This window comes from Haliotis asinina, chromosome 7 (assembly GCF_037392515.1).
Source record: "Haliotis asinina isolate JCU_RB_2024 chromosome 7, JCU_Hal_asi_v2, whole genome shotgun sequence".
NCBI classification, from domain to species: Eukaryota; Metazoa; Mollusca; class Gastropoda; order Lepetellida; family Haliotidae; genus Haliotis; species Haliotis asinina.
In genome coordinates this window covers 63,226,227-63,246,892 of record NC_090286.1, presented here as the reverse complement: position 1 = coordinate 63,246,892, position 20,666 = coordinate 63,226,227, and the positions used below count along the sequence as shown (strand labels likewise).

General features: G+C 45.8%; 1 protein-coding gene across 1 annotated transcript in view; it reads right to left on the bottom strand.

The window, feature by feature from the left end:
• The window catches only part of LOC137290401 (exosome RNA helicase MTR4-like), a 43,534-nt gene that overhangs the window by 9,110 nt on the left and 13,758 nt on the right, over nt 1-20,666 (bottom strand). The window contains exons 11-16 of the mRNA XM_067821309.1: nt 20,330-20,409; nt 19,872-19,982; nt 2,242-2,343; nt 1,863-1,988; nt 1,526-1,676; nt 1,055-1,227 (exon numbers count right to left, since the gene is read on the bottom strand). Coding sequence (XP_067677410.1) covers nt 1,055-1,227; nt 1,526-1,676; nt 1,863-1,988; nt 2,242-2,343; nt 19,872-19,982; nt 20,330-20,409 — 743 coding nt within the window. The remainder of the gene's footprint in view (nt 1-1,054; nt 1,228-1,525; nt 1,677-1,862; nt 1,989-2,241; nt 2,344-19,871; nt 19,983-20,329; nt 20,410-20,666) is intronic.

The following is a 20,666-nucleotide window of genomic DNA, read 5'->3' as shown; positions in this document are numbered from 1 at the left end:
AGTGTTCTACCTTGATGAGTCTATCTACAGGTGTGAGTGTCCTACCTTGATGAGTCTGTCTACAGGTGTGAGTGTTCTACCTTGATGAGTCTGTCTACAGGTGTGAGTGTCCAACCTAGATTGGTATGTCTACAGCTGTAAGTGTCCCACTTACAAAGTCTGTCTACAGGTGTGAGTGTTCTACCTTGATGAGTCTGTCTACAGGTGTGAGTGTTCTACCTTGATAAATGTGTCTACAGTTTTGAGTGTCCTACCTTGACGAGTCTGTCTGCAGTGGTGAGTGTCCAACCTAGATTGGTATGTCTACAGCTGTAAGTGTCCCACTTACAAAGTCTGTCTACAGGTATGAGTGTTCTACCTTGATGAGTCTGTCTACAGGTGTGAGTGTTCTACCTTGATGAGTCTGTCTACAGGTGTGAGTGTCCAACCTAGATTGGTATGTCTACAGCTGTAAGTGTCCCACTTACAAAGTCTGTCTACAGGTATGAGTGTTCTACCTTGATGAGTCTGTCTACAGGTGTGAGTGTTCTACCTTGATGAGTCTGTCTACAGGTGTGAGTGTTCTACCTTGATGAGTCTGTCTACAGGTGTGAGTGTCCAACCTAGATTGGTATGTCTACAGCTGTAAGTGTCCCACTTACAAAGTCTGTCTACAGGTGTGAGTGTTCTACCTTGATGAGTCTGTCTACAGGTGTGAGTGTTCTACCTTGATAAATGTGTCTACAGTTTTGAGTGTTCTACCTTGATGAGTCTGTCTACAGGTGTGAGTGTCCAACCTAGATTGGTATGTCTACAGCTGTAAGTGTCCCACTTACAAAGTCTGTCTACAGGTGTGAGTGTTCTACCTTGTTGAGTCTGTCTACAGGTGTGAGTGTTCTACCTTGATAAATGTGTCTACAGTTTTGAGTGTCCTACCTTGACGAGTCTGTCTGCAGTGGTGAGTGTCCAACCTAGATTGGTATGTCTACAGCTGTAAGTGTCCCACTTACAAAGTCTGTCTACAGGTGTGAGTGTTCTACCTTGATGAGTCTATCTACAGGTGTGAGTGTCCTACCTTGACGAGTCTTCCAGGCTGCAGGAATGGGAGCAGGTAGGCAGGCTTCTGTATGAAGTGCATCATGTCATGGCCTAGGTTATCCAGCTGCTGACGGATCTTGAAGTACGAAGACACCTGGTCCTCGTTCTGGATTTTCATAGACCTGTAGTCCTCCTCCTTCCGACGCAGCTCTGGAACATGAGCAAACAAGTATGAACTGGGAAAACACATCTACAAACTCAGTAACTCAGCACACAAAGTGGAAGAGAAAAATAAGAAGCACAGATATCCAGAGAGTCCAATAAACTTTACAAATTTAAATGGCAGTCAAGAAAGACCCCCATCCATTTTGGGAAATGGCTTTTACTTGAATTGGTGCTGTTTGCAGATTTGAACTTAAAAAGTCAGCCCTCCTAAATAGCAGCTACAGTTAGAGAGCCCAAAATATGATGTAATTGCAAAGCATGTAACATGTCTGCATGAACATACTCTCCACAAGGTCGGGGATGGCAGCATAGTTCTGGAACTGGTAGAAGGATCTCTCCAGCATGTACTCGGGGTTGATCTCCTCCACGCGCAGCAGGTTGAGAACCATGTTGTACGTCAGGTGGAAGGCGCTGTTCAGGGGATCAGGAAGGCCCTGCGTCAGGGAGGGGGTAAAATTAGATCAAATACATTATTGTGGGTTTATCTTTTTTCACAAAATACTGACTACTCTTTGACGCTGAAATGTTGCAAGAAGTTCGGTGGACTGGAACTTGACCAAATGCATGCTTTTACAGTTACATATATGTGTACAGATACATATTACACAGCAGACTCTCACCTTGAGAAGTGTTTTGCCGACAGACGGACTCATCTTCTCGTCCACCATCAGGATGACAATTCCTCGCTCGTCCAACCCACGACGTCCAGCTCGACCACTCATCTGGATGTACTCGCCAGACGTCACCTGGAAACAGTCATGGAAGAAAATTATCGGAAAGAAGCGTCTCTCTGAAGTCGTCAAATATGTAGTCCTATTCCAGTGACTGAGAGATGACACACAGACAGTGCTACCTGATTCTGACGGACAATATTCCCCATCTATATACAGATTTATACATAATCTCCGGGTTATGAAGAGTAGCCATGAACAAATCAGTAAGGCCGACCACAGGATCCATCACTGACGTCCTTCCAAAGAAACTGCTGCATTTCCTTACCCATCTGAAGTCCTTGCCGTCAAACTTCCGGGCAGCTGTAAACAGCACGGTTCTGGCAGGCATGTTAAGTCCCATCGCAAATGTCTCTGTAGCAAACAGTGCCTGCAACAAACATAGACTACATGAAGGTAATGTGTCCTGGCCAGGAGTGTCAAGTGACATGCATAGGGTTGTTGCTGCTAAGGCATTGCTGTCTGATTGTAAAGCCAGTCTTATTTGCACCAATTCTGAGAAAGCTATAAAACAATACCATCATCAGTATCTCAAGGAATAGTGAGTGAGTGAGTTTAGTTTTACGCCGCACTCAGCAATATTACAGCTATATGGCGGTGGTCTGTAAATAATCGAGTCTGGACCAGACAATCCAGTGATCAACAACATGAGCATCGATCTGCGCAATTGAGAACCGATGACATGTGTCAACCACCCGATCCCGTTAGTCACCTCTTACGACAAGCTGAGTCGCCTTTTATGGCAAGCATGGGTTGCTGAAGGCCTATTCTACCCTGGGACCTTCACGGGTCTCTCAAGGAATAGCATATTGGCAATAAACACTACCCTGTGGATAGATTTGTGTCATTCCTGTAATTTCAGATTACTGCCCTTGTATCCTACTTAACTAATGAGCCTATCAGAAATTGAGTTGAAAACAATCCTCAATGTTAGGTTGGTGATTTCAACAAGGTGGCCAGTCCAGCTGATTATTCTTGAGTGTGTGAGAGATAATTTTGTAAAACTGGCAGACAGGGACAGGATGTCAGACTCTGGTTTCCAGGTAAAATGCGTTACCTCCATTACGGTTTGGTTGACATTTCCATTGGTCAGTAAACTGTTCATGACGATCAAGAGCAGGTAATTTATGAACAAAGTGGATAAAGGGGTCGGAAGGTTAACATGGGTGCCAAGTGTGTTTCTGTGTCCCAAATATCAGCACTGTTAGTAATATAAATTTCAGTGTGATTAAATATGTACTGTACAGATGCATGAGGGTTATGACCTCTCTTAAATATCACATATTTTTACAATTTATATAAATTCAAAGCCTGTTGATTTCATCATAGATAATGCATATAAAACAAATATTCATGGGTATTTAAATCTGTCCCTTTCAGTTTCAGACTTAAAGAAGTCGTTGACCTTCTAATATAAAGTTTTAACATCAGCAGTAAACTTCAATGTGTGAGATGAATCAATCACTCAATCAGTAGGATAAGCCGTCACGTGACAAATTTGCCTGTGCCTCTTGCTTACCTGGCTGTTATCTGAGCTGTTGCTACACCCTTGTCACAAATCTGGCAGTTTTGAATGAAAATAATGATGGTTGGTTAAACAAGTTTTCTATTTTATTGACAACAATTATCCTATTTACTTTGGCGTTAGTTTGAGTCATTTACGTTTATTTGTTTTTGAGTTACAGTGCATTTTATTGGGGAGATTGGAGAAAAATTGGAAGAAAATGACAGTGACGCACAAGGGAGGCCTGTTATGCATGCACGCAACTACTATGCTTGTGACAAGTTCACTAGAACTCCTGGACTTACTAAGCACAATGACTCCCGGGGAGATGGGAGCTCCTGAGCAATGTGGTGTTTGGCTGCAACCTCCAAAGAGGGGCACTGCCAAGAACTCGAGCTTGTTGATGCGATGAAGTTGCACTCTGCGCACGACCACAGCCCGGCCATCTCATGTTGGAAGAAAATAGGACCCCTCCTCACCATCATGTCAGTGTAAATGGCCTCAAATAAACGCCGCTGCAAATGTTCTGTTCTTCCAGCCACCACAGAAGAAACAGATGAAGATATTCAAGCAGACGAATCAGTTCCCTGGGGTTCTCTGACACAAGATATAGTCGCAGTAAGCATTGCAATGGCTGCATTTGCAGCTTTCCTCTCTGTGTAAAAGCCTGAGCCCATATCAGAAGACCCAGAAGTTCCTGCAATTGCCAGAAGTTCCTGCAACTGCCATAAAGTCCTGGGCCCACTTGCACAAAACGATCTTAGAGCTACAATTATTGTAAATCCTTAAGATCGCGATCTTTGGCTACAATCGCCATCCACTCGCACAAAACGATTGTAGGCTAAGATCATTGTAAACTTACAATTGGTAGGAACCAGTTGTAAGGAGCTAAGATCATTGTAGTCAGTAGCAAAATAGCGTCCAAGTTAGTGTCAGTTTCACGTAAATAATTAGCTTTACGTTTGGGCATTGCTTTCATATTGCAAAAAACTGTATGATTAGCCTCGACACTTCAACAACACGGAGAATGCAACATCGATTTATTGTCAGAAATATCATTATTTGTGGTAGTGAACAAAATCATTATAGAGTCGATATCATAAAGTACATTTCTCACCCGATTCAGTGCTGGAAAAAGTATGAACACCATACTCCAAATAACAACGACTAGGTGCCAAACTCAGATTCATTGACACCCATTGACAGATCATGGTACATTTACGTGTTGTATCATAAGGAAATTTTTTATATAATTCATGCTATCTTTTAATTTTCATGATTATTAGGTCAAAAACGCAAAATCCAAATTTGTTAATGTATTTGTTGTATTTCAATGTTTTCATAAAACGTGATATTTCTGTGGTTGCAGTATCACATTCTTAGTTCATAAATCATATTAGAATGTACAAAAATTAGGGAATAATCCACGAGGTACGAGTTATCATATACTAGTATGTTATCTTCCACGTTATCATTACAAAGATTCGTGGGGTTTTGTTTGTTTGTTTTGTTTCCATGAAAATTCTGCAAGGTGCGATTAAGGAAGGTATGTCAGTTGTGTGCAGACAACTGTAGACAGGAGCTGAGTTTAAGAAATTTCTACCTCCAGCGTTGAAGAGTTTTCGATCTTAGTTAAGACCGCGATCTTAAATCCGTCTTAAGATCGTGTTTGTGCAAGTGGATTAGGGCAATTGCATGGTGATTGTAAAGTTGATTGTAGCGGCCTAAACACCGATTGTAACTAAGATTGTCTGTGCAAGCGAGCCCTGGCCTTCGACAGTGCTAGCATAACGAAACATTGAATCTTGAACCATGGGAAATGATCATCATGCCTTTCAACGTGTTGAAGGTTGCCCCAACGAATTGAAGGGACCGAGTTGGTGTTAGTTCTGACATAGCAATATTTAACAGCCAACCCAGTTGTTGGTGGACCCTCACATTGAACTCTGACTGACATAAAAGAGTTTTCGGATCGCTCTGAGTCTGAATGCGATCGTGAATGTGAACGTGAAGCTGTTGAATACAACTCCGTGTAGATGAAGAAACCTGGTGACTGGCTTGGTGATCCTGGTAAACAGCCACGGGGCCAAACAAATTCCAAAAGCTATAACAGTCCATTGAAAGTGGATCCCTTGAAACACGAACCGAAGGAATTTCTGCGACTCTGGATGAATGGCCACATGAAGATAAGCGTCTTGAAGGTCGAGAGTGATAAGGAAATACCCTTTCTTCAGGATTGTGCGAAGAAGGTTGAAGATAATGAATGGGCATTAAATATTTTTATGTTGAAAATGAGTCTGAGTTTTGAGGAATTTTTCTTGGGAACCAGGAATATGGGGGAAACTCCGAAGTGCTGGGTGTTGGACCGAGAGGCTGAAACACACATTCCTCATGGATTGAAGAACCTGGATCTGGTCTGCTGGGTACTTGTGATGCACTGGCTGTAGAGTCAATATTGGCTGCCTGATAATCCATTGTTGGTAACCCTTGGTGTGGAGATTGGACACAAATGGATCGTTGAGAATGTTCCAATTGGGAGGGAGTCTCTCGCCTACTGGGGTATCAAAGGTAGGAACGGCTAAGGGCAGATGTTCCCGGATGTGCGCTGGCCTAGATAAATCACTGTTTTGGGGCTCCACTCCCTGCCCTGTAATCGGACTTGGACGTACGGTGGGAAGAGGAACCTCGTGTGGATCTGCCCCACCTCTCTTGCTTTGGAATCATGGCCACGAAATCCCTGGATGGGAGGGGACTAATATCTGGGAGTCCTTCGTGCAGTCACAGAAGCCCGTAGACTGGATTTCTGCAGTTTGAATAACTCCACAGAGACCTGGGATTGCTTATCTCCATCCACCTTCATCGCAACTACAATCATGCCATTGTTCAAAGATTCTGTGGACCAAGGTTGACGAAAAAGTTCCGCCTTGAACCTATCTTCCCTAGATGACAGATTCAGTGGACCGCTAGGATGAACAGCCAACAGGTAACCAAAACAGTGGAAAAGCTGATCAAGGACAACTTGAAACTGAAACATACATCCCCTGATGTAGGCGTCCTGGTCAGTGAAAGAGTGCTCCACAGATGCAGCAACCACGTCAACCACTGAGATGATGCAAGTAATGGACAGTAAGGTGTGATGAATAGCCTTATCCAAATGAGACAGCTCCCTGTCTTCAAGTAACAAGTCCTTTTCGCACAAAGAGTCTGAATGGCCTCATTCACCGGTGAGGCAACAGCCAGCGACTAGAACTCATGGGAGTGAGCAGCCGCTAAGGAGAATCTAGGCAATGAGAAGCCATCTTTAATTCTCTTTAGACACTTGAAAGCATTATCAAGAGATCAAGTAATGTGTGCAATACAAAGATGCAAGGGAAAAGTAATAGATGCCAAGTCTCATGGTTTCATGTTGAAGAGAACAGGTAAGTCCTCTGCATTCTGTGACATCAAAAGGCAGAGCTTCTCCACAATCCAGGTTAAAACTTGAGGTTCATCAACAAAGTCCAAACTTCCCTCTGCGGAATCCACTGAGGAGTGTGCTGGAGACAAGGAATCCAGTGGAACATCAGGACTGGGCACTGGAGCACTCCTTGATGAAGAGGCAGATTGTCGTTGATTCCAAACAGTTGTAAGAGCAGACAACATTGCAGCCATACCAGGGGGAGTAGAAGTCTCCTACACAGAAGTCATGACCTGGAATAATCTGTTTAGAAGTCGCCGAACGAGAAAGCGACGTAAAGGGTATCTGCATACCTGAGACACTCCACTCCACTGAAGAAGATCCAGTTGGTGAAGGAGCAGTTACACAGCATTGAGAAAAGGGAGAAAAGGTTCCTGTGACAGCTGACTGAATGACGAGAACAAGACTGACTACAATGCATGTCCACCATAACATCTGGTGAGTGAGAAACTGTGAGGGAAGATGTTGTTGAGCAGAAACATCCTGAGGTAATGGAGGATTTGAAACCACCACCACCACCACCACCTGGAACTAGTTAAAGACGACGGATTCAGACTGTTAGCATGATGAGAAACCAAGTAAATATGAACAAACCTGTAGAGGTTGCAGATTCTTTGAATAGAGTCCTCCTTGGGGTACTTAAAAGCATTTAAATTTAAAATGTTCTTTAAATTCTTGCAACAGTTGTCACCATATTTTTGAAATACAAATATGTACAAAACAAAAAACATCGTTTTTGTCTTGTGAGACCACCCCTACAGGCCCCTGGCCCCGTGACAGCCAAGAGCAGATAACTCTTGGACTATAAGCTCAAGCCAAACACTTCCGTTCTGTAGCCAATACAGACAGAATGTGGGGAGGTGGGTGGCCGTACCCCAAGGAGGACTCTATTCAAAGAATCTGCAAATTTTTTCATAGAGATCCTCCTTGGGGTACTTATAAGCATAAGACAGACTCCTAAAGACTGATCTTAGGGAGAGGCATTGTGCCTGCATGTAAACCTGACATAAGATGATAACCTTTATTACGATAATGAAAGTAACAAGGAAGCACACTTACCTGGTCACGTGACCTTCTGTGCCTTATGGCGGGGGTGCGGACCAGGGCCAGGCTAATACATGGTCTAACCCTACTATTTCTTTCTGGAAGATAGCCGTAGGGTGCCTCAAAAAAATTGCGCCCCTTTGACAGGCGACCGATATCACTGAGTTCCGTTCGTAGGCAACGGCCAAGGTGCTAGGTAAGGACTCAAACAGTCTAGACCAGTAAGCAAAAAATACCACCACCATAATAGAGCCCACCCTCGTGACAAAAGATGGAAAGTACAAGATAAGGCACCACCACCAGTGTACTTGTTGTAGCTACAACGTCAAATGATCGTTCTCAATTTGCGAGGTTAGCTCAATCGGCTAGGGCGCTCGTGCCCTGCCCACTGGTGAGAACTGACTGGCCAAACCGAGCACGCTCGCTTGACAGTCTGTCTAACTGGTAATGACAGATGAACGTGCTCTGTGACCTGGCTAGCTGAGCTGGGATCAACATAAGTTTGGAGAACACCCTCGGCGCTGTGGAGATGCTGAAGGGCAGAACCCGAAACTGGTAACACTTCCCGTCGAACGAAAACCGAACGTATTTCTTGAACTCGGAGTGTATTGGGACATGGAGGTAAGCGTCCTTGAGATCGATTGACGTGAGCCAATCCCCTGTCTCCACGGAAGAGATCACTGACCACAGTCTCTCCATCCATCTCGATGGCTGCCTTGTCCAGTAACGACTGGACCTCGGCACGGAGGACCTCTGCTTTTTCCCGGGAGAACGGCACCGGCGTGTGCCGAATCCCTGAGAAGCGTGGAGGGTCTCGCTTCCACTGTGGCATATGGCCATCCCTGACTGTGGACAGGACCCAGGCATTTGAAGTGGCTGCCTGCCATTCCGAGAGGAATAGTGACAGCCTGTCGCCTACAGCGACTTTTAGCGCAAGGCAATGTACCCCCACAGTCGGCAGTTCTCCGCCTGCTTGTGCTGGGGACACCAAAGGCTCTGGACAAACGTTTAACGGGAAGCAGGGGCAAGCTTCCCCGAAAAGGCTGCTGTTGCTGCGGCTGCGGCAACGGAGGACCTTTGCCTTTGCCTTTCACCCTCTTACTTCGTTTGTGCTGCAGTGGAGCAGTCCACTTAGCACCCTCCTTCGCCGGCGCCGAAGGGTAAGCTGAAGCAAGAGTGGGAGGCCATTGGCGAGACGAGGAGGGTTGCTCCAACAAGGGCTTAGAGTCCTTGAAGGTGCTAACAGCCTCCGTGGCCTCTGCACCACCTGCAGTGCCTCTGGGAAAAGGGAAGACCCCAACCTATAGCGCAGTGCCAGAAGTGCCTGCTGGGTAGTGGGTGAGTACCTGACTACAGACAGCCAGAGCCTACGCAACCCCATGACGGCCCCCATCATCTGGCTGGCACAGCACCTAATGCTATCCCGCGCCAGATGAGAGTGCACGTCCGTAAACTGCCGGCCTAACACTGCCGACGGAGAGTTGTCGACAGTGCTCCCTTGGTCCAACAACTGCCCCTGCAATGCAGAAAGGTAAGTAGAGTGGACCACTACTTGCAGCTGCTGGGCCGCACACCTGTACGACTCCTCGAAGGAGCGATAAGTGGACCTCAGCGCTGGAGCGGCTGTGAAGAAAGGCGGTAGCCACCGGCTCTGCCTGGCCGAAGCCAAGGAAGAGGAGGAGGACCCGCCCCCCCCCGCCCCCCCGCCCCCCCACCCCCAGGGTAACCGAGGCATACACACACTCGTCCACCACCGGCGGTTTAAACAGTGAATCCTCATCCAACTGATACCGGCGCCTGATGTCCGGGAGATCGAAGCGCGCCCAGGTACCCGATAGGAGAGGATTCACTATCTCCCTGACCAGCGATGGGAGGCAGGACCTCGGCAATCTTTTCCCGAACCTGCCTCAGTGACGAACCAAATGAGTACAGGACCTCAGTCTCGCACTCCTTCCCAATCCCCTCCTCCTCCATATCCATCTCTTCGCGCTCCTCGGACAGGGAACTCTCGCCATAAAGCAAACCCGCAGAGGGCGCTACCGAAAATGAACTGGAAGGAACAGAAAGACTGAGAAGGGCTGAGACACTTGGTTCGCCCCTGCCAGAGCCCAAACTAGGTCGTCTGGGCGCCTGAGAAAAGCCCCCCACCGAAGGGTTACTCGACAGCCCAGGGATAGGACGGGGTGCCAATGCCCCTAGCGGCTGGGCAGTGCTAGGCTGTGGCACTAGGTGCCCACTGTGGCACTAGGCGCGCTTACGACCGAAGTCGAGCCGCTGACACCGGCTGTCCTTGCCCCACTTGCCCCGCGGGTCAAGCTGGGACCGACTGCCCTAGGCAATTTCGTGGAAGTGCCCGAAGCACAGGACGGCTGCCCAGAGGGTGGAGCGCTCTAAGAGCTTCAGCCCGGGCCGCAGCCTCCCTCTAAAGAACCACCAAGTCCGCTCAATAAAGATCGGGCGTCGAGCTCCTTACGGAAGCCCGACAACGCTGAATCTATCATAGACTGGACCGAACACATTTGCTGCTGAAACAAAGCGTTAATAGATTCAACAGGAATTAGTGGTGTTTGAGGAGCAGGAGGTGGTGCAGGGTATACAGCAGCAGGAGAAGGGGGAAGGTCCCTAGCGACCTTGGCCTTCTTAACTGACCCCTCTGAAGAGGAAGCTGCGCTCTTCTTTTTATGTGAACGCTTGGAAGGAGGATCCTGCGCCCAACTATCCCCCCTGCCTTAAGCAGGTTGGAGTAAAACAAAAAGTCCGTGACTTTCTTGTCTGGGGAGTTTGTTGCTCATCTTAGAACCTGTCTTGTCTCTAGAAAAGCAAGAATCTCTCAGAGCGCTGTAGCACGTCTTCACAGGAGGGTGACAGAAAAGGAAGTGTTTGGCTTGAGGTCATAGTCTCAGAGTTACCTGCTCTTGGCTGTCACAGGGCCAGGGGCCCTGTAGGGGTGGTCTCAAAAGACAAAAACGATGTTTTTTGTTTTGTACATATTTTTATTTCAAAAATATGGTTACAATTGTCGCAAGATTTTAAAGAACATTTAAATGCTTATAAGTACCCCAAGGAGGATCTCCATGAAAAAGAATCTGCAAATCTTCACAAAGATAGGAATTGGATGATGCTTGCATAAAATCTTCGTCATTCGGTGTAAGGTGACCGAGACCACCGAGCAGATAAAACTGGAGGACTAAATTCCCTTTTTTTGAGGAACTAGGTCCTTTAAGTGCCACAGTGAGACGAGCAAGATCAACAAATCTATGTGAACAAGCCTTGGTATATTGGCCAAACTCCTCAAAGATGAGATGTTGACATTGTTCAAAACCGAGAATCCCACGTTTGTCTGCAAAAACAGTCATGGCAGAAGTAGTGAGTGAGTGAGTTTGGTTTTACGCTACTTTTAGCAATATTCCAGGGATATCACCAGAAAATGGGCCTAACACATTGTACCAATGTGGGGAATCGAACCCGGGTCATTGGCGTGACGAGTGAACGCTTTAACCACCAGGCTACCCCACCGACCTAATGGCAGAAATAGAAGAGAAATGGATGTAAAGTGTTAAAAACAACATGCAGGAAGAACCTAAGTAGTATAGGGAATAGTGATTCTAAAACACTTTCAAGAAATGCCTCTACAAAGCCTTATTTAATAAATAAGGCTTTGGTTGGGCCATTAGCTCTTGCTACTATTACCCCTACTACAAAATTACTGTGCCTTGGTAGGAGGTAACACTGTGCCGTACGGTACGATCAATAATTCTTCTCTTACAAATCCCCTACCCGGCCCATCCCTCAAGTAGTATAAGTTAGGTTCGTCGGCTTTCATATCCACTTTATCTATGTTGTAAGTTTTGACTGACCATATAGGATCGGTGGCTCGCTTACGGCTATCGCCCCTATGTTATGTTTATATCGAGGAAACAGTTTAACGTGAACCGCCTACGATCTCTTTGGTGTTCATAATAAAGGCTTGCTGGGCTTTTTGTATTCCCTGTTCTATGTACTTTTTTTTCTCGTCCTCGCTGATAGCAGACTTACGAGACTTGGACCGAATATCTTGTTTCATTCCGTTATATTTTTTGAGTTCAGATAGAATTGAACGAAACTCCTCTTCTGAGATCTTACTATCAGAGAGTGCCGTGGAAATACGCTCACTCACTGTGTTCAGCTTTGCTTCGGCCAGAACCCTGATCTCGTCGTGTTTCAATGCCTTACGATGCAGTCTGCGTGATACCAACTTAAGCGCCAACCCTAACACCCCCGCTATCCCAGCTGTTATTTCAAAACCTAGCACTATAGGTGCAGCCACGATGGTGGTTAACAACCCAACACCTGCAGCCCCTAGTCCCATGCTGGTTGCCATAAGGGTAGTGTCAGCCCCGTCTACGATATTGAAAGCTCTATTATATTTTTTACATAGTGCTTTCCGCGTGTCACGGTCTTGTTCTAGTTGACGTTTCACATCACATAACTGCCTCAAGCGGAACCCATCTACGGTTTCCAGCGTCTTCGCTACTTCCTCTACGACTGGGTACAGACCCATCCTATAATATATATTTTGAAAGATATTTTAATTGGGTTTCAGTTAATACTCTATCAATGTATTTGAAGTCTACAAGGGTTAGATTATTACCAATGATAATAGGTGAGAGGCTAATAGACTCTCCTGTTGTAATAAAAACCCCACTGAGGTTTATTAAGCGGTTTATAGAACCCCAGGTGGTCTGTTGTTGTATAATACGACAATATTGACCTACGTGTTCTTTAGACCAGTGTATTGACACCCCGGGTAAAATTTGGTGTACTCTTGAGGTGTTTTCATTGCCTAACTCAAAGAAGACTTCTATGATGAGTGTGAAAGGGATTAATATTCTTTTATTTGGATTACTAAATGTTAATTTATTGTTTGACCTAGTATTTAACCCATTTTTTTCCTGTCCCACATAGTTATCATACGTAATCCCCTCTCCGGAATGAAATCCCCGGGCCAGATACCGTTGTTCCTAATCTTAGTGGTATACCTCGTATCTGCGTCTAATGTGATATAAGGTGAGGCGAGTGTTAAGTTGATCAGCCATTTGGGCTCTTTTAAATCTGATAACGGCACCAGTCTGTACACGTTGTCTTTGAAGTGCAGGATGTATAATTCATCTTCCTCACCAGGCTGATCGAATCCCTCCGTATCTCCCAGGTCGTTAAGCGTAGTGTTGGGATGATGACTAGTCATTATTATACTATTATGATATAATTTCCAACTGGTTTTCTGATAATAATTCAGGGGTTAACTTCATACCCATGAAGTGTATGTTGTCAGGCAGGAAGATATTGATTAGTGATATCTTGTTTTCCACGATCACGTTGACCCCCTGCAGACTGGTCTTGGAGTCGACACCCACCCGCACGTAAACGTTGCAAACTTGAAACTGGTGTCGTTTCACCCACCCGAGTTTGATCCCCTTCACGATCTCGACATCATTCACCGATGGTTCCCCTAGGTAGACTTTGATGAACAGTGTTGAGTTTGCCGGTAGATCCTCTAGTATCTTGACCACGCCTTCGAATTCAGACACCAACTGCAATTTCACGTTTTGCATGGCCGGTTTACTCGATAGCATGTGGGCTGCTATAGTGTTGACTGGGCTGACGACTATACTACGTCTCTGAGTTGGGACGTAAGCCACGAGCAGGGTTCCATTGTTCACGACTTTGTTTAGGTGGTTGTCTTTGTTATCAGTGAACACGTAAGGGGAGACGAGTTTAATATTGAGAAACCATTTGTTATCGGGTAACAACACCCACTTGTCATCTTCGGTGAAGACGAGCATATATGGTTTGTTTTTGACGACGGTAGTGCTCTCAACATCGTCTAAGTCGAACAGTTTACCTCCGAACGATGGGTATATTACCCAGTTGTCATCACCGGTGTTGACAAGGGTGTACTTAGTGTTGACTGTTGCTCTTGTGGTATCTATCATATCACTTAGGGTTCCACCGGAGGGGATTTCAACGCGTTTGTAAATGTTGTTTTTCAGTTGCAAGGCATACGATTTACCATCTACTCCGGGAGCGTCGAAACCGCGTGTGTCTCCGAGGTCGGAGATCCCGATATTGACGCATTTTTTCACTCCGGGCCCTTGTGCGCTGGTCATGTTACGTGAAGCGTTAAGCTGAGGTATCCTATATTTACAGGATTATGATTTATATCTAACACCGATATTGTCAGCTCAGGTATGTTGCCCTGGGTTAATCTCTTATACTGCCGTGGTGAAAATGACTCGGTTCTACCGTCGTTGAATTTCTCAGTTTTCACCGGCACTGCTCTCAATATAGTGGAAGGGTGACCTCCTTGAATGTTATACGTTGTGCTCACCTGACCGAGATGAATGTATAGCTCTCGGTACGGTACTAGGTCGGGTAACTTAGTGCCTGTGACGGTTGTTGTTGGTTTTATCTCGTCAGGAGACATACCGAGTATCCTCGCTAATGGTCGGCCTAGCCTCAATGAGGTTCTTCCGTTGTTGATTAACACCACTGTACCGTTTGAGTCGTTCATCTTGAGTTCGGCTCCCAGGGGTTTGAAGACCTCATCGTTTAGAGAGCACACGCTGTAGTAGCCGTCAGTTATCTGGCTGCGAGTTCCACTAACGAACAGCTTATTGTTGCTGATATTAATGTTAGTCCATTGCGGTAGGTAGGTGATATCGCAGAGTGCGACTTCGAGTTGACCTGACGTGTTATCGATCGCGTGCGTCAGCTGAACGGCCTCACCGCTCGTTATTCCTGGAAGTGTTATGTACATATTATAATATATAATTTATATATTATAATATGGATTTAGCACACTTGAAAATCGTGGTGAATGCAGATGGTACGGGGTTTAAAACAACCTTTATTGATATCTTTGAAAAGTATGTCGTGTCCGTTAATAACGCGCAGGCGGTGGTAAACTGGAATCAAAACCCAATGCAGTTTTGGCAGAACCAACTAAACTTTGCTGTGTGGTGTGCGACGACAGGGTCGGGTGTGACACCAGACTACGGTATAGACGAACTGAGTAAGGCGGTTATTTTGTTTCATATTTATTATCAAACGAGACGAATATTGAAGGAAATAAGTGCTCCTCTCCCCCAAGATAAAGCGTGGAGTATGACGAATAACCCCTATGATAGACGCGCTTATGAACGTATTTGTGGGGAGTTTGAGATTCCAACGAATAAAGACTTTCGCCTTCCTGGTGTGAACCATGGTCTCGGTATAGTTCTCGTGTACTTCTACAGGTCCGGAACATATCAGGCCGGTTCTAAAGATGGTTCATACAACCCAAACCGTCATACATTTACAGGCCCCACAACGAATGAAAAGATCCATGTCAGCTGTATAAAGCAAACCAATCCTGATGCAGCCACAGCCTGGACTAAAATGATCTCAAAAACATCGAAAGAATTCACTCGTGCTGGTACAATACGCTTGAACGACTCGATTCGAACGTACGTGTGGGCGCTGTTGGGTGCGCAGTCGATGACGCGTTCCAACATCCTCGGTAAGGGAACTGCTTACGACGCTCAGACACAATTCGTTTCCAACGTTGAGGATGCTATCAATTCTCCAGTTGATCTCCCGAGGGCCATCGACCGTTACCAAAACGTGTTAGAATACGCCAGATCGAAAGTCAATTACGTGTTCGGCGTGGGGTTATACATGGCCCCGAGTGATATGCAACTGAGAATAAAAAAAGTGGTGGGTTATAACAACAAAATAGTCATAGCCACGGCGGACCAAAAGTTGGGCTCAACTGGGATGGTATAGATGAACCCACCCCCATATCTCAGATCACTAAAGTAGAAAAACAGAATAATCTGGCTATAAATGTCTTTGGGCACGAAGGTAACACAACAATAGTACACAGGGTCAGCCCGGTGAAGGATCGCCAAGTTATCAATATATTCATGATCCAGAAAGGTGACAAGTATCACTACACATGGATAAAACACTTTAGCAGGCTGTTGTGTGACCAATCGGCATACAGAGGGAAAAAACACTTCTGTGAGCGATGCCTACACGGCTTCACACGAGCTGATTTATTAGAATCCCACCGGGAGGATTGCCAAGGTGTGGGGCAGACGGCTATACGAGTCGACATGCCTAAGGAAGGTGACAATATCCTAAAATTCAATAACCACAAGAACCAAATGTCTGTGCCTTATATTATATACGCCGACTTCGAAGCCTTAGTGGTTGGGGAATCCCCCACACCCCCTAGTGGGGGTAGCTTCACCCACAAAACCCAGGAACATAAGGCCTGCGGTTTTGGATACATTGTCGTCCGTTGTGACGGGGAAACTAAAGCTCCGGTAGTGTATAGAGGCCCTGACGCGGCTGAAAGGTTTCTAAAGTGTTTGCAGGAGGAAGAAAAAATTATTAGGAATACATTGTATAAAATCGCTCCCATGCGTATGACCCGAGCCGACAGGCTAGCTCACGCTAGTAGCACTAACTGTCACGTGTGCGACTCACCACTTAACGGTGATTCGGTGAGAGATCACTGTCACATAACTGGTAAGTATAGAGGCGCCGCTCACAACGCGTGCAACCTCAAGCTTAAAATCAACCCTAAGACAATAAACATCCCCGTTGTCTTTCACAACTTGAGAGGGTACGACTCACACTTGATCATGCAGGCCATCGCGAAAATCGATGGTAATATAACGTGCATCCCCAACAACATGGAGAGATACATCTCCTTCAGCTTAAACGGACTTAGGTTCATTGACTCGTTTCAGTTCCTCCTGTCGTCACTCGACAGTCTGGTCAAGGCCAACAATACCTTCCCTATCACCGATCGATACACAGACGCCGAGACTAGACCCCTGCTTATGAGGAAGGGTGTGTACCCCTATGAGTACATGGATAGTTGGGCTAAGTTCACCGAGACCAGACTACCTCCTATTGACTGTTTTTATAGTAATCTGAATGAGGCGTCCGTCTCACGAGACAATTACTCGCACGCGATTAACGTATGGAATAAACTGGGTTGTAAGAACCTGGGCGATTATCACGACTTGTACTTGAGGACAGATGTACTGCTGTTAGCCGACGTGTTTGAGAGGTTCAGGCGGACCTGTTTCAAGCAGTATAAACTCGACCCCGCATGGTATTACACCAGCCCAGGTCTGTCGTGGGACGCCTTGCTTAAAAAGACCGGAGTTAATTTGGAATTGCTCGCAGATTACGACATGCACCTATTCATTGAGAAAGGCTTGCGAGGTGGGATTTCCATGGCATCCAAACGATACGCGAAAGCAAATAATCAATACGTGAAAGGTTACGATCCTAACAAACCAACCAATCACATTCTCTACCTCGACGCAAACAACCTGTACGGCTGGGCCATGAGTCAGTATCTACCTACAGGGGGATTCGAATGGGTACCCCACGTTGATGTTATGGGGGTTGCACCAGATTCGAACAAAGGTTATATCCTCGAGGTTGACCTAGAGTATCCCAAGGAATTACACACATCGCACAACAGCTACCCCCTGGCCCCCGAACGTATGAGGGTTAACCCAGACTGGATGTCTGAGTACCAACATAACTTGTCAGGTGGGCGTGTGACAGACGTTGAAAAACTCGTGCCTAACTTAATGAATAAGACCAAGTACATCGTTCACTATCGCAACCTACAGCTGTACCTGTCGTTGGGTATGAGGCTGACCAAAATACACAGGGTGCTCATGTTCGACCAGAGTCCATGGATGGAGCCCTACATCAGAATGAACACAGACCTACGAAAAAAAGCCACCAGTGATTTTGAGAAAAATCTCTACAAGCTCATGAACAACTCGGTGTTTGGTAAGACTATGGAGAACCTGAGGAAACGCGTGACCGTGAAGCTGGTTCGGTCGAGTGAGGAAGACAAGCTCAGGAGATTGATAGCCAGTCCGGCATTCAACCGTAGTAAGATATTCACAGACAACCTGGTTGCCCTACACATGAAGAAAAGTCACATAAAATTCAACCGGCCTGTTTACGTGGGGATGAGCATCCTCGATTTATCCAAACACCTGATGTACGACTTTTACTACAACGAGCTCAAGAAACAGTACGGCGACAGGTGTGAAGTACTGTACACTGACACGGATTCCCTGCTGATGGAGATTCGAACCGAGGACGTGTACGAGGACATGAAAAAACACCTCGATTTATACGACACCAGCGACTACCCTAAGACCCATGCCATACACAGTACTGTAAATAAAAAGGTCCTAGGTAAGATGAAGGACGAGTGTGCTGGCACGCCCATAGCCGAGTACATAGGTTTGAGACCTAAGATGTACTCCATACTGAAAGCCGACAATAGTGAGATCCGGAAGGCTAAGGGGGTTAAGAAGTATGTGGTGAAACAACACATCAAACACGCCAGATTCAAGGAAGCCCTGTTCAAGACCCGTACCTTTAGGCATAAAATGAACACACTTAGAAGTGATGGACATAAGATATACGGACTGACTATAAACAAGACGTCCCTGTCGCCTATGGACACGAAACGTTGGATAGCTATTGATGGTATAAACACATACGTGTATGGACATGAAAAAATTTGAGGCTATTTACTACAGCCCGCGTGGGTACTGGAAAGGAGCTAGCGCAGTAGATAAGCTAGCTAAAATAGCGCGAGTACCCCCGGAGGAAGCCAAAGCGTGGCTTGAAAAACAAGCCCTGTGGCAGATCTATTTGCCGGCACCACGCTACGTGCCTAGAAGGAGGTTCGGTATTAACATACCTAATAGCGTTCACCAGGCAGACCTACTGTTCCTACCCCACGACAAGAGGTACAAGTATGCCTTAACCGTAGTTGATATAGCCAGTCGTTACAAGGAAGCCGAACCCTTGACCACGAAAGATTCGGCCCAGGTAGCCAGAGGATTCGAACGCATATACAAACGCAGCCCGCTGACGTGGCCAACAGAGCTGCAAGTTGACCCCGGACGGGAGTTCATGGGTGCCGTGTCACAACTGCTAGCCAAACACGATACAAAGGTCAGGCGTGGCACGGCCGGAGCCCATCGCAGTCAAGCCATAGTTGAGAGATTTAATAGGACTTTGGCTGAGCGCTTGTTCGGCTATCAGTATGCTAGGGAGATGGCCACCCCTGGAAAACGATCGACTGAATGGGTCACGAGGTTACCCAAGGTGGTGTCGGCAATCAACCATGAAGTCACCCGTCTCACCGGTAAGAAACCGGCAGACGCTATCAAACTAAAATCAATAGTTGCAGAGTCGGCCGCTCCATTGCGTGGGAAGGAGAAACAGATACCAGATAGGGCCCTAGTGAGGTATCTATACCAGCCGGGGGAACACGAGGGCGATAGCCGTAAGCGAGCCACCGATCCTATATGGTCCGTCAAAACTTACAACATAGATAAAGTGGATATGAAAGCCGACGAACCTAACTTGTACTACTTGAGGGATGGGCCGGGTAGGGGATTTGTAAGAGAAGAATTATTGATCGTACCGTACGGCACAGTGTTACCTCCTACCAAGGCACAGTAATTACCGCCAACTTTTTTGTAGTAGGGGTAATAGTAGCAAGAGCTAAGGGCCCAACCAAAGCCTTATTTAATAAATAAGGCTTTGTAGAGACATTTCTTGAAAGTGTTTTAGAATCACTATTCCCTATACTACTAACCTAAAATATTTATAGGGTAATACAATTGTTACACTGACATTTGGGTAGTTTGGGATGGTGAGGCCTGTCTGTCAATAGGATATGACTGATCTCACATTTCATGCATGTACACAGCTAAAAAGCTGTAAAAGCTTATTACTTCCTCATCTGCATATTTACTGGATTGTACCAAGATGTCTGCCCAAGTAATGCCACTGTAGAGTATCTTACCTTGATGAGACCTTCTGAGAAGAGAATTTCAATGGTTTCTTTCAGCAGGGGAAGTAACCCTGAGTGATGGATCCCAACACCTTTCTTCAGAAGGGGCAGCACATTCTCCACCTTGGCAAGAAGTATGTCCACATTATACATATACTGGTATACATTACACAAAATCAACTACTGGTAATCAAACTTTGACACTCCATTTGTCTCAATAAACTATCACACAGACCAAGACGAACAGGAACTCTTTCTTCTTTACAACCACACATGAAAGTCACAACTGGAATTACATTTTCATCAGATGTAACCAGCATTCCACTCAGCTGATATCTACATAAACGATTATAATGGATGCAATAGGGCACACATTTGATATGTTAAGAGGAGTTACAATGTGATGAAATAATGGTGATTCAGACACAAACAACAGTTCCCACATATAGGTAAAACTGTTCAATTCGTACCTGTGGCAGTTTCTTGTCTTCATCAGACAGCGAATCTATAGCATTGTTAAACACTTCCTCCACCAAACCCTTCTCCTCTTCTGTAATACAATGCATGAAAAACACACATTCTTAAGAACATAAGACTTTAGTTCATCATACCTCTGAAAAACATCTGAGGACATTAGTCAATCAGAAACTAACTTTCCTAAATCTCTACAGCACTTGCCTCACATTGCCAAATTCCATCCCAGAACAAACGTTGAGAAAATACCACTTTAAAATTTGAAAACTGAACAAACAGACATACTTGAATGTCTACTAGAGGCTTAGATTGTATGGCCCTACTTCCCAGGAC